The sequence below is a fragment of the Meriones unguiculatus genome, chromosome 2 (genome assembly GCF_030254825.1).
Source record: "Meriones unguiculatus strain TT.TT164.6M chromosome 2, Bangor_MerUng_6.1, whole genome shotgun sequence".
Taxonomy (NCBI): Eukaryota; Metazoa; Chordata; class Mammalia; order Rodentia; family Muridae; genus Meriones; species Meriones unguiculatus.
This window is the reverse complement of record NC_083350.1, coordinates 188,017,001-188,030,710: the sequence shown is the minus strand read 5'-3', so window position 1 is coordinate 188,030,710 and position 13,710 is coordinate 188,017,001. Positions and strand designations below refer to the sequence as shown.

The window sequence follows — 13,710 nt, the reverse complement described above, 5'->3', positions numbered from 1 at the left end:
GATGCAGCCCTGTCCTTTCCTGCCTGGGCTCCTGAGCTCTCTGGACTTCTCCCACCTGCCGCCCCTCTGGACTTCAGTGAAGTCAGAGATGGGTCAGGTCTGTGGAGTCCCTGATCCAACACGGCTTTTCCCGCCCCGCCCCCTCCCAGGCTCTGCCTCCCCAGGCTGCCACCTTTGTCTCTGGCTTTTGTGGGTGTAGGGTGGCACAGGCGGGTCCTCCCACCCTCCCATCTCCAGCCCTCACCAGAACCAGCCTGGTTCCCTCCCAGCGACTTGTCTGTTTTTTTTTTTTTCTATTCCTGTTTGATGTTCCTGTCCAGTTGCTCTTGCGCTTGGCGAGAGGAAAGCTTTGCTCCAGCCCTCCGCATTTTCTTCATGTTGGAGCAGCATGAGGAATGAAAAGGAATTTTTCTCCTTCCAATGCGGAGACCTCCTACAGTCCTTTCCATGCTGATGCTATTTGTTGCAGTGACTGGGAAAGGACTGAGCCTTCTGTTCAAATGGGAATGGAAGCATTTGTTTTCCTATTGAGCAATATAAATTTGTGGGCATGGAGGAAACGTTTCTTATCTGTGTAACCTTCCCAAACTGGCCTTCTTAGATAACAAAATACAGGCACTGATCCAAATGTAATGTTTTGAAAGTAATGCCAGACTTGGTGGAGAACAGTGACCTGCAAATAGCATAGGTGACATTTTATTACCTCTACTGTCATGTTAACCACCAAGCATTTCTTTTAGCTTTCTAAATATATAATTTCGTGTTTCTTTATAAGAGACTGTGTTAATAATTACTTTACCAATATGCTACCGTGGTTCCCTTTTAAAGCCTTCAGCCAAGGCAAATGAAATGTTGTTTGAATAAAATGGAAAGATGTTCTGAGTACCAGGGCCTGAGGGTTGGTGATTTGCAAGTTATTTACATGACATCCCAGCATGTTTATTTTTTATCTTTTCATAACTCAGTGGCTAAGCAAAATGTCACTGGCTGTTGGTTTTCTTGTTTCATGAAAACAGTCTCAAAGAATTGTGAATAAAGGGGAAAATAAGTCACTGAAGAGGGGAAGTCTGTCTCCACAGCTCACTGTTTCCTTGGGCTGCTGTGATTTTTGGGGCTTGGAGACGCTTAGGGAACAAGTCTGTATTTAACTGCCCTGAATGCTTGATCCCCATTAAACACCAGAACATAGATCATATTATATTTCTATTATCGCCGTAGACATGGTTACACTGAGGGGGAGTGTCTGGCTTGGGGTCAGAGCTTGCTCCGGACATACTAGAAGCTGGCTGTGGTGGCCGCCCTTTGTGGGTGTGAGGCCTTGCTAAGTTGCAGTGGTGTGTCCCTTTCGACAGAGCTGATGTCGTGTGTGGAGCTGCATTCGATACTACACTTGGTGCTGCAGGCTGGGAATATCATGAATGCAGTAAGTAGAGCCGCGATGGACCTGTGCCTGCCGCGTCGCTGCTGGTCTCAAGGCTCAACACTTTTCTTGTCTCTGTCAGGGAGGGTATGCCGGCAATGCCGTGGGATTTAAGCTGTCTTCTTTACTCAAATTGGCGGACACAAAAGCCAACAAGCCTGGGATGACCCTTCTGCATTTTGTCGCTCAGGTGAGTGAAGCAGAGAGGGGGAATTCTGTGAACGCCTCGTGAGGACGGTGTGGTTGTCCTAGGCAGGAGATGCTTTCTCAGTTAGGTGGAGCACAAGGAGTGTGCCAAGAAGACTCTGGTTCTGGAGGCTCTGTGGCTTTCCAGTTTGAGCTACTGGATGGGACCGGGCAAGTGAGGTAGTGAGGCTGGATTCGGGAAGGAGGGGAGGATTCAGACATCGGAGCTCATGCTTTAGCCAAGGGAAGCAGGCAGACATTTGCAAGGTGTAATGGCCTGAGCAGGCTTCCTGTTTTAAGAAAATAAGACACAGTAAAGACTGGGTTGGAGAAGAGCCAAATCTGGGAAGACATCCTGGTGGTAGCTGTCTGGTTTGGCGCAGGCTGGAAAGGGTAGCCACTGTAGGGACAGAAAGTAGAAGGCCGCATGTTGAACCGTCCATTGTAAGATGGACTTCATCTGGGAACAGTCTCTTAAGAACTGTGCATTGGTGTGCTGTCTGTTACTGTAAATTTGAAGTCCATAGCTTCTTTTCTTTGGAATCTGGGTGTGGAAACCAGGGTCCTACCTGCAGGGCAAGCATACTATCAAGAGTTTCCTCACCCCCAGCCTCTAGGCCTCAGTACTTGATTGAGAAGTCAATATTCAAAGTGCTGAAGTGAGAAACTGTTTCCTTTCCTAGCTTGAAAAGATGTGTGTGGGGCTCTGTCTGACAGACTTGGGCACTGGCCGTAGGTGGCTTGGGTCTTGTTCCTGCAGGAAGGCATCCCCTACAGGTTCCTTCCCACTTGCCTTTCCCAAGTCAGCCTCCAAGCAGCCGAAGAATCCAGCTCCTCAGCTTGTATGCCTCTCATTACAGATGGTTCACAGACTGGTTTAACAGCCAGAAGCCTCTCACGCCTTCATGGAAGAGCGCGCTCACCGAGATGGCTGGCATTTAGGCAGCATATATTGAGTTCTCGTGGAAACAATGGGCACTGAGCTGCCGCCTCATTCCATTGAGGTTCAAGGCTCATGAGTTGAATTTCATTTGGGGATCGTTTGTCTTGGGAAAGTTAAATGTATCTGAACAGTGGGTGCAGTTCTGGTAAAGCTTAGGGAGAATATTAGAGTTCATGTCTCAGGGACCTGCTTTTAGTGTGCAGTCTGAAAGCCAAGACTCCCCAGAGCTCTGTGGGAATGGGGCTTCCCTCCCAGGTTAGCTCTGCAGAAAGGGGCTTCCCTCCCAGCTTAGCTCAACCGGTTTGAGAAAGTCTGTTTTTGTTCCAGGAAGCCCAGAAGCAAGACGCCATCCTTCTGAACTTTTCTGAGAAGTTGCAGCATGTGCAGGAGACGTCGAGGTAAGCACAGAGGCCAAGCGTGTGGTGAGACTCGGTTTCCTTGTCGGCCTCCCCATGGAATGGTGGAGTGGTGAGCACTCTCCTTCCAGTCTGAACTCTGAAACACTGAACTTTCGGCCTTCCTTTCCATGTGCTGGGTACGTGTGTGTGTGTGTGCATGTATCTTTGAAATTGGGGTGGTTTTGAATAATTAATTTTTGTTTTTAAACTAAAAGAAACCATTTTAGCCCATTCGAAAGCGTACCATTCAGCACAAGAAAAGTAGAGATTAGAGCGTCAAATCCCTCCCACACCCAGAGGCTGAAGGACACAGCTTATTACCCTGGGAGTTGGTGTAGATCAAAGTTGTAGGGCCATACATCACTGTTTCCCCGTGAACTTGAACACGGCACATTTATTTTCTATTATATTTAAAGAGTCTGGAACCACACCAAGGCCTGTGAAAGGACGTGATTCTGAGTTAGTCACTCAGCTTTCCAGAGAGAGTGTCGACCAAGCATGAAGCCCTAATTACATTACTCTAATTTCCTTCTAAGCCTAATATTGATTCATGCTTTAATGTAACAACGATCTGTGTGCAGATTATCTCCGTTCTGTTTTTAACTTATAATAGGTCCAAGGATCCTCTGGTAAACCCTGGAGCTAATCAGTTCTTGAAGAAAAAACTCTTGATTTTTTTTTTTTTTATTCACTGATGTCTATGCCTGAGTAGTTTCAGCCTGACTGGTTTCTGGCCATTAGCACAGAGCTCCTTAATGCATACTTGGGAAGAAACGCACACAGTCCCTTCTGATGAGCTGGCTCAGCTCACCACTGTGTATATCAACCAAATTAATACAATACACTTTTTCTCTTTTTTGTGAGGTCTTACTTTGTTGCCCTGGCTGACCTGGAACCCTGGGCTGAAGTGAGCCTTACTCACCTTCTTGGGTTGCTGGGATGGTAGGCATGTCCTGCCGTGGCTGGCTGTATGAAAGTCTTACTACGTGAGTGACTACAGCCAGCCATGGCAGCGTGTGCATGTAAGGCACTGAGCCCAGCTCCTGGCCTGCCGTCAGACTGTACCTAATGCCACTGACGTCCATCCAGACGGGAGGATTACCAGCACAAAGATTAGACCCTTCATAATTGATGTTTACAGCCCGCTAGACTGTGCTCCAGGAAAAACAGACACAAGATACAAACTTAAAAATTACTAAAAGGTACATGTTTTGCTGTAATAATATTATAGAATACTGCATATATGCATACGTAAAGAAAGCTAATGTTATGTTTTTGAGTTAGCAGTTCTTGTTGGTACTGGACAGCGTTAGCTAAACATCGTGGTCTTGGAGAGACCTCTCCCAGTAATGTTTGTTTATTTGAGGTGGAAGGTGAATGACGTAAAGAAGCAAAGTACAATTAATTCTCCAGTGGGCACCAATGACGAGTAGAGGCAGAAAACATTTTTACAACAAAACCCCCAAAACTTACAATAGCAACACGAATGCATCCAAATATACAGAATTCCCCTGGATTTTGGGTCCCACCTGCTCCCCCTTCCTGGTGACAAAACCATCATGGGACTTCTGCTGATCTTGACTGACGGCTAGAACAAATGTACAGCCATTTGTCCAGCCCTCATTAGCAGCACTGTTGGCCATGTTCCATTTCTCTGGAATGTACGGGGAGAGGTGGCTGTGGCTGCCTGTGACCCACAGAGGATGTCAGCCGCCCCCGCCTGACTCCTTGTGAGTGATAGCATCCTAACCCAGGGAAGGCAGCTGCTCTGAGCCTCGCTGGGTTTTAGTCATGATGCTTGCGGCACAAGGGTGCTGAGACCTCCTGTCTGAGGGTCTTCCCAGGCCTGGTGATCTGGGTTGGTTGGCAGCCTGCTTTCCTTCTGTGTTGAGGAAGCGCTCATCTCTTTAGACAAACAGGTGGAGACGCGCTCAGGATGTAAACACAGGAGCGGGTTGGTGTGGCCCCGGTGGCGCCCCTGTTCCAAGTTTGGCTGGAGATGCATCTTGTTTAGCCACGTGGCTCATGGTGTCTCGGCGCCAGCTGCTCACTCTGCCCTTCCTTCTTCAGATTGTCCCTGGACGTCACTGAGGCGGAGCTGCGCTCGCTCTTTGTCAGGACGAGGTCGCTGCAGGAGAACATCCAGAGGGACCAGGAGCTGTGTCAACAGTTGCAGGACTTCCTCCAGGTCAGTCTCACAGGCCCGCCTGCTTGGGCGGTGGAGGCAGCAAGCGCCCAGTCAGGCTTTCCCCCAGGTGAGTGCAAGGGTCCTTTCATGGCAGAGGACAGCGATGATGGCAGTCCTCTTGAGAAAGGCCTTCTGCTGACTGCACCTGGGCTTTCTGATCACACTTCCCTGCGCTGAAATGCTGGCAGTCCACGCCTCTTGCCTGACAGCTTGCGGTTTGGTTCTGTAGCCTTCAGATTTTTTGGACAGCAGGAGAGTTCCACAGAACATCCTGGCCCTGGAGGACTAGTCCGATGCCCCTTCACGTGTGTCTGTAGAAGAGAGACACCGAGTGTGCCCGGCAAGCTGTCTCCTGGCGGCAACAGCACAGCTTCCGTGCCCTCAGCACTGAGCACATCACATCGTGAGCCCACAGGGTGTGTCGGGAGCCATTCCAAACAACGTCAACAAAAACCAGTAGAGTGGATGTGTTTGTGACAGCTCACTGTGACTCACTAATCACATAGGCTGACGTACTCCTCTTTCCTTTTTACCCCCCTTACCTAAAAAGAAGTGCTGCCTTCGTCCTTGTCCGCTCAGCCTTCTGTGAGACCCTTGACCCACGGCAGGGCTGCCGTGGCGGGAGGAAGGACGGGGGCTTGGCCGTGAACTTCTTAACTGGTTTGGAACCCAAGGCCTCGAGCCTGCTAGGCAGGTGCCGTGTGTACCCTGAGCCGCACGTACAGCCCCGCCCACGTACAGCCCCGCCCACCGCCCACGGGGCCACTGCAGTGCAGAGGTGCCGCCATGCCTGAACACAGAGCAGCGCGCAGGTGCATGAAACAGCAACAGTCCAAGAGCCAGAGCCAGCACACATCCAGGTGTGGATTCCGGCCGGTTCCTTCCGCGCAGTTCACTGAGTATCAAGAGCTTATACTAAATCTTCTTGTTCTGGAGGTGCCAGCGATTAAGCCTATGGCTTTGCACATGCTAAGCTCACGCCTCACCTGAGCTACACCTCCAGATGTAATCTTGTACCAGATCTTAACACAGAAGCAAGGCTTCGATATAACGACCCAGTTGCCTTCTCCTCGCCGCTGGCTGCTTTTCAGCTTGCTTTAGAGCTTTACGTTTTTTTGGTAGTGTTTGTTTGTTTTAACGGTGTTAGACTGGAGTCTTGTTTGTGTTGTACAGGACAGATCCTTCCATTACAGCCCAGCCTCCACAGCCCTTATTACCTGTATGTAAACAAAGGTGCCACGCAGACGGGCATTTTCCAGAGTGTGATGGGGCTCCTGGGAGGGGCCGAGTGAGGCCACTGGCCTTGGATGCTAGTCTGAAAGTGGTGCGTATTTTGCTCTGAGCAGTGCAGGCTTGTGGCTTTTCTCATTTGTTTGGTGATTGCGTTTGTGTGTGTGTATGGGCTGGGAACCCAGGGCCTCACACATTGCTAGGTAAGCCCTGCCAGACCTTACACAAGGCTTTTGAGCCGAAAGATGACAGAAACACATTTTTTCAGCTTTATTTCATCATTTTGACCCCACTTTGGGTGAAGCATGCGGGCCTTGGGCATTGGCCTACAGCAGGCTAGCGGGTTAGTGGCGAAAGTGCGGGTGCATTGTGCAGGGTGCTATGGAATTCACAGCGTCGGACTTCGCTGCGGCTGTTTGGTTTGTCCTTGGTGCCGAGGGCAACTTGGATTCTGTAAGCGCCTTTTTTTCCTTCCTGGTATCCACCCCCACATCCCCATGGGTGTGCTGACAATTCATAGGCGCGCATAGGATTCTTGTCAGGAGGCCCACTCTCCGGCAGTGAGCTCTTCTTGGCCTGCATCCATATTTTGCCCCGCAGACTGACAGATAAAGGGTTATCTTTCTGTGAACACCCTTCTCTCCATGAGGCACACACATCGGGCGGCTCTCACTGCCTCAGGCCACTGACTCAGCTGGTTACTCTCTCTGGCATTCAGTCTCTGTTTGTTCCCCACCACCCCTAGAATGTATCTGGTTTAAGCAAAGGCTCACTGAGGGGAAAGGGGTTGGACTGTGGTAGGTGGCTCCTCTGAACGGAATTTCCACCTCTGCTATGTAGCTAGCTGAGTGTTCTCCTCCTCCAAAGCGGGCAACCTGTTTCTTTCCCATACCTTAGGCCCGGCCCCTAATTCCAAGAGAACTTGTTCATGGGTAGACTTTCTTAAAACACAAACATACGAGTCCTTTCATGAAATAATACGCTTCCTACATTCCTTCTCCATATAAGCCTAGCAAACATGGCTGCAATGAAGGACCTCCATGCGGTAGCTCAAATACTCAGTCCTCTTCCTTTCCCTACACTGCCACCTCATTATGGATCACAGGCTGTCACTAACTTGTATCAGCGAACTGCGCCTGTGACCCTTGGACATCACCAACCCCATTCCAGATGGCTTGGGAACAAGCCTGGGACACACAGCCTTCTGTCAGTCCCACTACTTTGATGACATAGTACTGAAATCCATGGCAGCCCTAGAAACAGACACAACCTAGAGGAGCTGGGGAATGTCAAACATGAAAGTAGGGATAGGACCCACCCAAATCTCCGGGGGAGTTCTGATACAGCCCAAATGGACCACAAGTGGGGCACGCTGACTCAGGGAGAACCTAGGCCCCCATCCTGGGCAGCAGGGACAGTGACCCAGCAGAGTGGGTTTGGATCAAGTGTAGCTCTCCTCTCAGCAGGACAGCATGGGCAGCTTGTCCGGACAAGCTAACGTCTGAGACCTTGGCCCAGGGAAGACAAACAGCAGAATTTCTTAATGACGACAAGCTGTTTTCCTTGGTGCCTTTTCTAGTGGTCTTAAAGGTGAACTTTCGGTTAGTGACATTGTCCATGAAGGTTAAAGCTCTCCTATTTACTTACTTAGAGACAGGGTCTTGCTATGCAGCCCAGCTGGCTTTGAACCCCTAAATCCCCATCTCCATCTCCCAAATGCTGGGATTTCAGGTGTGTGCTATCAGCCCTGGCTTCCTCAGCTCCGTTTGCGGCTTCTGGTCCCAGCGAGGAGGTCACCTTGTTCTCTTGAGGTCTGGGTTGGGTTGACTCATTTTCCTTTTGGCTCTGAGTGCCCTCTGCAGCCTTTCCCTTTCCAGAGACCTGAAATCGATCCCCGACGGCACATCACCTCAGCTGACCCTGTTTACCACACATCTTCCTGTCTGTGTTTCTAGTTTGCTGTGGACAAGCTGGCAGAGCTGGACCTCTGGAAACGGGAGCTGCAGGGCGAGGCTCACACCCTCATAGATTTTTTCTGTGAAGACAAAGAAACCATGAAACTGGACGAATGCTTCCAGATTTTCAGAGACTTCTGCACCAGGTTCAACAAGGCAGTTAAGGTACGGCTGGCGGCCCTGTTCCCAGGATCTTTGCGACCTTCATTTTTCGGCTTACTGACCCAGCCAGTCGGTCCTCTGCCCATGGTGGAAAGATGGTCATCAGTTCTTCGGTTTCAGGACCGCCTGGCCGGGTGGCGTGCCAGGCTCGTGTGGGAGGTGGCTCTGCTGTAGCATCGGGAGTCTGGTGCGGCGGCCTCCAGCCTTTGCTGCTCATGCAGCAGCAGCAGCAGCAGAGCAGAACTCCCGGGAGCACTTTACTAACTGACGCTGCTGCTTGTGGCGCTTTCTGCACATTTGACCGTTTTGCTCAGCCCCTCCCGAGGAGGGAGTGACAGGCTTTCCACTTCCTGTTTGCAGACACACACACACACACACACACACACACACACACACACACACACGGCATCTGCACCATGGGGACAGAGCTGTCCTGCGCAAGGCCTTGAAGGGCCGCCAGGTTGAGGAGGCCTGTTGCCGTAACTATTCTGGCAGTAGTCGCTCTGTTGAATTGCGAAGCCAGAAAGCTTCCCAGGTTGCTGGGCCTTGGTAAATGAAACATTTATCTGTCAATAAAAACACAACAGCCCCTCAGATCCCATTATGTCAGGGATCTGCCTACTCATTTGTTTATGCTGTAGGATTCAACCCAGGGCTCGCGTGGTTGCTGCTTTGAAGGCTGACTTGTCCGTAGATGGATTAATTAGAGAACCGTTCATGTTTCTTCCAAGTCCAGAATTCCTCTGGGTTCTGATCCACCTCTTTCTCTGTTGAGCTGAGAGAGGGAACAGAGCCTGCTGCCACGTTAACACACATCTGTCCAAGCAGTGAGCTCAGCTGCGGGAGGCCGCGTGGATGTCTCAGCCCAGTGGTCATGAGAGATACGGCCTGGACCACCCCCGCTGCGTGGAGGCTTAAAATGAGAGCTGGGGGACCCTGGGGAGGTTGTGGCTAGAGCTGCAGGAGCCGAGACTCCCAGGCAGAGCCCCACGGGAATGTGGGAAGGAAAGCCCAGTGGGAGGGGAAACACTGTCAAATAAAAGCTGCTGACAGTAACAGCTGACGTGTCTATGTAACCACACGATTACAGGGGCCTCAGGACCCAGAAGAATCTCAGGAACTGACACAAACACAGCTGTTTCTGCGCATATACGCAGGTTCAGCCAGCCACAGACTGAAAATAGGTTTAAAATTATATCTGTGGTAAATGTCTACAGTTTTTGTTTGTTTTTGTCGTGCCTTAAACAATACATAGGTAACTCTTACACTGCATTAGCTGTAAGTAATTGAGAGGCAATGTAAGGCATATATGAGAATATGCATAGGATATATGCAAATTCTGTTCCATTTTGCATAAGGGACTTGAGCATCCTCAGATTTAGTGCCTAAGGGGGGGCAGGAACAAGTCCGTTGAGGGTGTTGTTGATGGGCGACAGCGTGTGACTAACCCAGAGAGGTGAAGGCGCTGTAGCGTTTGGGCTCTGCGTCACTGCGGAAGGCTGAGTGCCCTCCAGCAGGGTCGAGTGGAAGGGTTTGCGAAGCTCGCCTTTCTCTTCTCTGCTTGTGGGAATGGGCCTGACACTGCCTGTGGCGCTTCCTGCACACTTGACCGTTTTGCTCAGCCCTTCCCAAGGAGGGAGTGACAGGCCTCCCTGGCTCCCCGCATGTCTAGCCTTTGACATTCGCTTATATACCCAAAGCAGTGTGAAATGGGATGTCCTGCTTACCTGTGCATTGACTTGTCTGGATACAGCCGTGCGACTGGGTCGTGCAATTCTGTGCGCATGCTTTCAGCATCTGTAGTATCTCCCTCTCCACAATGGCTTAAGTGGCTCTCCTGGAGCTGAGACTGATGCATCTGTGGACTCAGAGCCCATGCTAGAAGCTGACATTGGGCTAAGGGATCACATGAGAAGCGCAGACAGATGGTTGGAGCCAAGCCAAGCTCAATCCTCCGTCAGATCCCTAAGCTGCCTCAGGGAGTTAACCCACCCTACACACACACACACACACACACACACACACACACACGTGCCGGAGAAGGCAGAGCCTGTGTGGGGTGGGACCCAGGGCTCTCCGTTCACTAAATCTCATGCCAAGAAGGCCTAGTACCGCACACGGGCTCTCTGCATCTCACGCTGGTTTTTCTCCACTCTATTAGGACAACCATGAGCGGGAGGAGCAGGAGCGGAAGCAGCTACAGAGGCTGAAAGAGCTGGAACAGAAGCGGCATTCCTGGACGACTGGGGAGCTCGGGGGCTTTGGCAGGAGCAGCAGTGAGAATGATGTACAGATGCTAGCTAAGAAGGGCACGGAAGACATGCCCTCCTTCCTGAAGCCCAGGCCCAGCAGCCCCTCCTGCCGGCCCCCCAACACCCGTCGCTCCCGCCTCTCCCTGGGCATGTCTGCTGACCGAGAGCTCTTGACCTTCTTGGAGAGTACCACTGGCACTCCAGAGGACCCCAACAAATTCAACAGCTTGCCCCGGAGCAGTCCCAGGCTCGCTCGGCCTACCATCGCCTGGATGGAGACTAGAGAACAGCAGAATCATGACTCTAACTTGACACACGAACCTCAGGCCTCAAAGAACCAGGAGAAGGCCCCTCACCCTGCTTGGCAGAGTCCGACACCTCTGCTGGAGGAGGCTGCCTGTCCTTTTGCACTGGCTGGGCGGAACAGGGCAGGCACCCTCCGAAAGAGAAACAGTGAACCTGTGGGCTTGGTTCCTGCGCAGAGCCCTCCACTCTTACCACTGGATCTGGGCATTAGAGAGCATGAGCTGGTCACAGGGCTGACCCAGTTTGACCTCCAGAGTCCCAAGAGCCCAGAGGAGGCATCCCAGCTGACTCTGCATGACCTCTGTCCTACCAAGCTGCAGGCTCCGGGGGATGCTGGGGATGATGGCGGCCTCACACCCGAGGACACGGGTCCCCAGGAGGCTCTCAGCCCCACTGCAGAGGGTCAGCCGAGCAGAGAGGCTCGCGCGTCTGTGGATGACACCGACACCGAAGATAAGGATCCGGGGCCTCTGTTGTGTGGCTCAGACACCACAGACTGCTCACTGACTCTGGACTGCTCCGAGGGCACCGACTCCAGACGTGGAGAGGAGCAGGAGGAGGAGAGGGAAGAGGATGTGTCTGTGTCCTCTCATGCTGGAGAGGCAGGCAGCGGCCAGGTCTCCTCTAACCCCACTTCCAGCCCCGCGGGGGAGGTGCCTGCTCCCGAATCCACTGGAAGTGATCCCAGCTGCCAGGGCAGCCTTCCGAAGGACAGACCCAGCAGAGGAAAAGATGCTGTGGCACCAAAGAGAAATTCTCTCAAAGAGACAGCACAGGGAGCCTCAAAGCCTGTCGGTGCCCGGCGCAGCCAGGGGGCAGCGTCCAAGCCTGTGCGAACCTTGAACTCCTCCGAGAACGAGCACATGCGCAAGGTGGTGCCCATCTCCAAGTCCAGCAGGGGAGCAGGGACCTGGAAGCGCCTGGAGCCGACGCCCAAGGCTTCCCCTCGGGAAACGCCCAGCAGCTCAGACACACCGCTCTCTCGAAGGAGCTCCGTGCGGGGGACCTCTGACACTTCGCCCAGAAGGGCCCACACGAGCGGGTCTGGGGCGGAGGAGGCCAGGCTGCCCCGCTCCAGCGGCAGCATCAGTGGACGGCCTGGGAAGGACCCCGTGCTGCAGCCCAGGGCCTCATTCAGGAAGCCTAGCGCCAAGCCCCTCAGAAACATCCCCAGGCAGAAACCCGAAGAACACAAGGTCAGCAGCCCCAACTCGGGAGACCATGAGAGCCTCAAGGAAGAGCCCAAGGCTCCTGAGGCCCCGGGCGTCTCTCGAGCCCTCCCCCCAGTCCCAAGCTTTGCTCGGAACACTGTGGCCTCCTCTTCCCGGTCCATGCGTCCTGACGCTCCACCTGTGGCCAGAGGTGCTGGCATCACCAGGACAGCTTCACAGCGGCAGCTTAGGGTCAAAGGCAGCCCTGAGGATTCTGCCTCTAAGGGCAGTGGCACCTTGAAGAGGGCCAGCAGTGCCCGAGCCTCCAAGAAGGGCCCGGAGTCTGCTGCGGGCGCAAGTGCGCATGCAGAAACCCCAGTGAAGGCCAGAGGGACTACAGAAAGATCCTCCCTCAGGCTGAAGGACTCCGGTCGGGCCACCCTGGGGCGGCTCCTCCATCCCCTGCAGAAGTGATGAGGGCGGCCTGTCTGAATTTCTGCCTTCTGGGTTTTAGCTGCCAGGACCGGCTCCTGGAGGGAGGACACAGAGGCCAGTCGTTAATGTCTTGTTACACATCAAGCCAGTGCCTCCTGCTAAAGGTCACGTCACTAAAGGTACATGGAGATTACAGCCTGCCGTGCAGACTTCCGCCTCAAAAGCAAAGCTGATTCGAAAGAATCAAAGCTGGTTCTTATTTTGCATAGGACTTTGCCAGGCCCCAGAACCTCCTGCCATTCGTACTCAGGACCCTAACCCCAGCTCCTGCCCCGAGACAAAGATCCAGTGATAGTCTGGACATGTAAGATGACAGTTCTTATGTAACAAGTAAAAAGAAAATTTCTGGCCAGTTTTTATATATCAAAGACTTATTTTTTAATATTATAAAAATAAAATGTTTTAGTTGGTTCCTTTTTCAGAGTGAAATGCCTCCCCAGGGGTGGCGGGATGTCCTGATATGTTTGTACCTTCTTGCCCCCACCCCCAGCCTCTGGGTTCTAAACACACACGAGTATACACACACATGCACACACACACCATCCCAGGCAGCAGAGGCCTCTCCCAAGCTCCTGGGTATCTTTAGGGCTGGGCCTGTCTCCTCGAGGACTTTCTGGCTAGCTTGGGTTCTTCTCAAATGACCGGGTGAGGATTTTATGTGAATAGGAGAGCTGTCAAGAGTTTTATGGTAGAAATCTGATGCTGCTATGAGTTCAGGGGCCCCAGGGCCCTGAGACCCATCTGGGAGCCCATGACTGTGGAGGAGTTTGGCCCGCAGATAGGGCCAGCTGTGTAGGGGACTGGATTTCCCACAGTCCCGAGTATTAGCGGGAAGGCAGCAGGGGCTGGCTTTCTTCTTGCCTGGAGCCTCCGTGCCCCACCCCTACCCCTGTTATTTATTTTGCTTTCTGAGACTGTGTCTTGCTGGGTGGGCCAGGATGGCCTCTTACTTGCAATCCTCCTGCCTCAGCCTCCTGAGTTCTGGGAAAGCAGGTTCAAGGCACCACACCCAACTTGACTGAGA

General features: G+C 52.4%; 1 protein-coding gene across 3 annotated transcripts in view; it reads left to right on the top strand.

Moving 5' to 3' along the window:
• Positions 1-13,097, top strand: part of Fhdc1 (FH2 domain containing 1) — a 35,628-nt gene extending 22,531 nt beyond the window's left edge. For all 3 annotated transcript variants that reach the window (XM_021643878.2, XM_021643879.2, XM_021643876.2), the window contains exons 7-12: positions 1,353-1,423; positions 1,503-1,610; positions 2,877-2,947; positions 5,018-5,135; positions 8,321-8,485; positions 10,644-13,097. In XM_021643878.2, coding sequence (XP_021499553.1) covers positions 1,353-1,423; positions 1,503-1,610; positions 2,877-2,947; positions 5,018-5,135; positions 8,321-8,485; positions 10,644-12,665 — 2,555 coding nt within the window. In that variant the 3' untranslated portion in view covers positions 12,666-13,097. The remainder of the gene's footprint in view (positions 1-1,352; positions 1,424-1,502; positions 1,611-2,876; positions 2,948-5,017; positions 5,136-8,320; positions 8,486-10,643) is intronic.
• Positions 13,098-13,710: the final 613 nt, after the last annotated feature.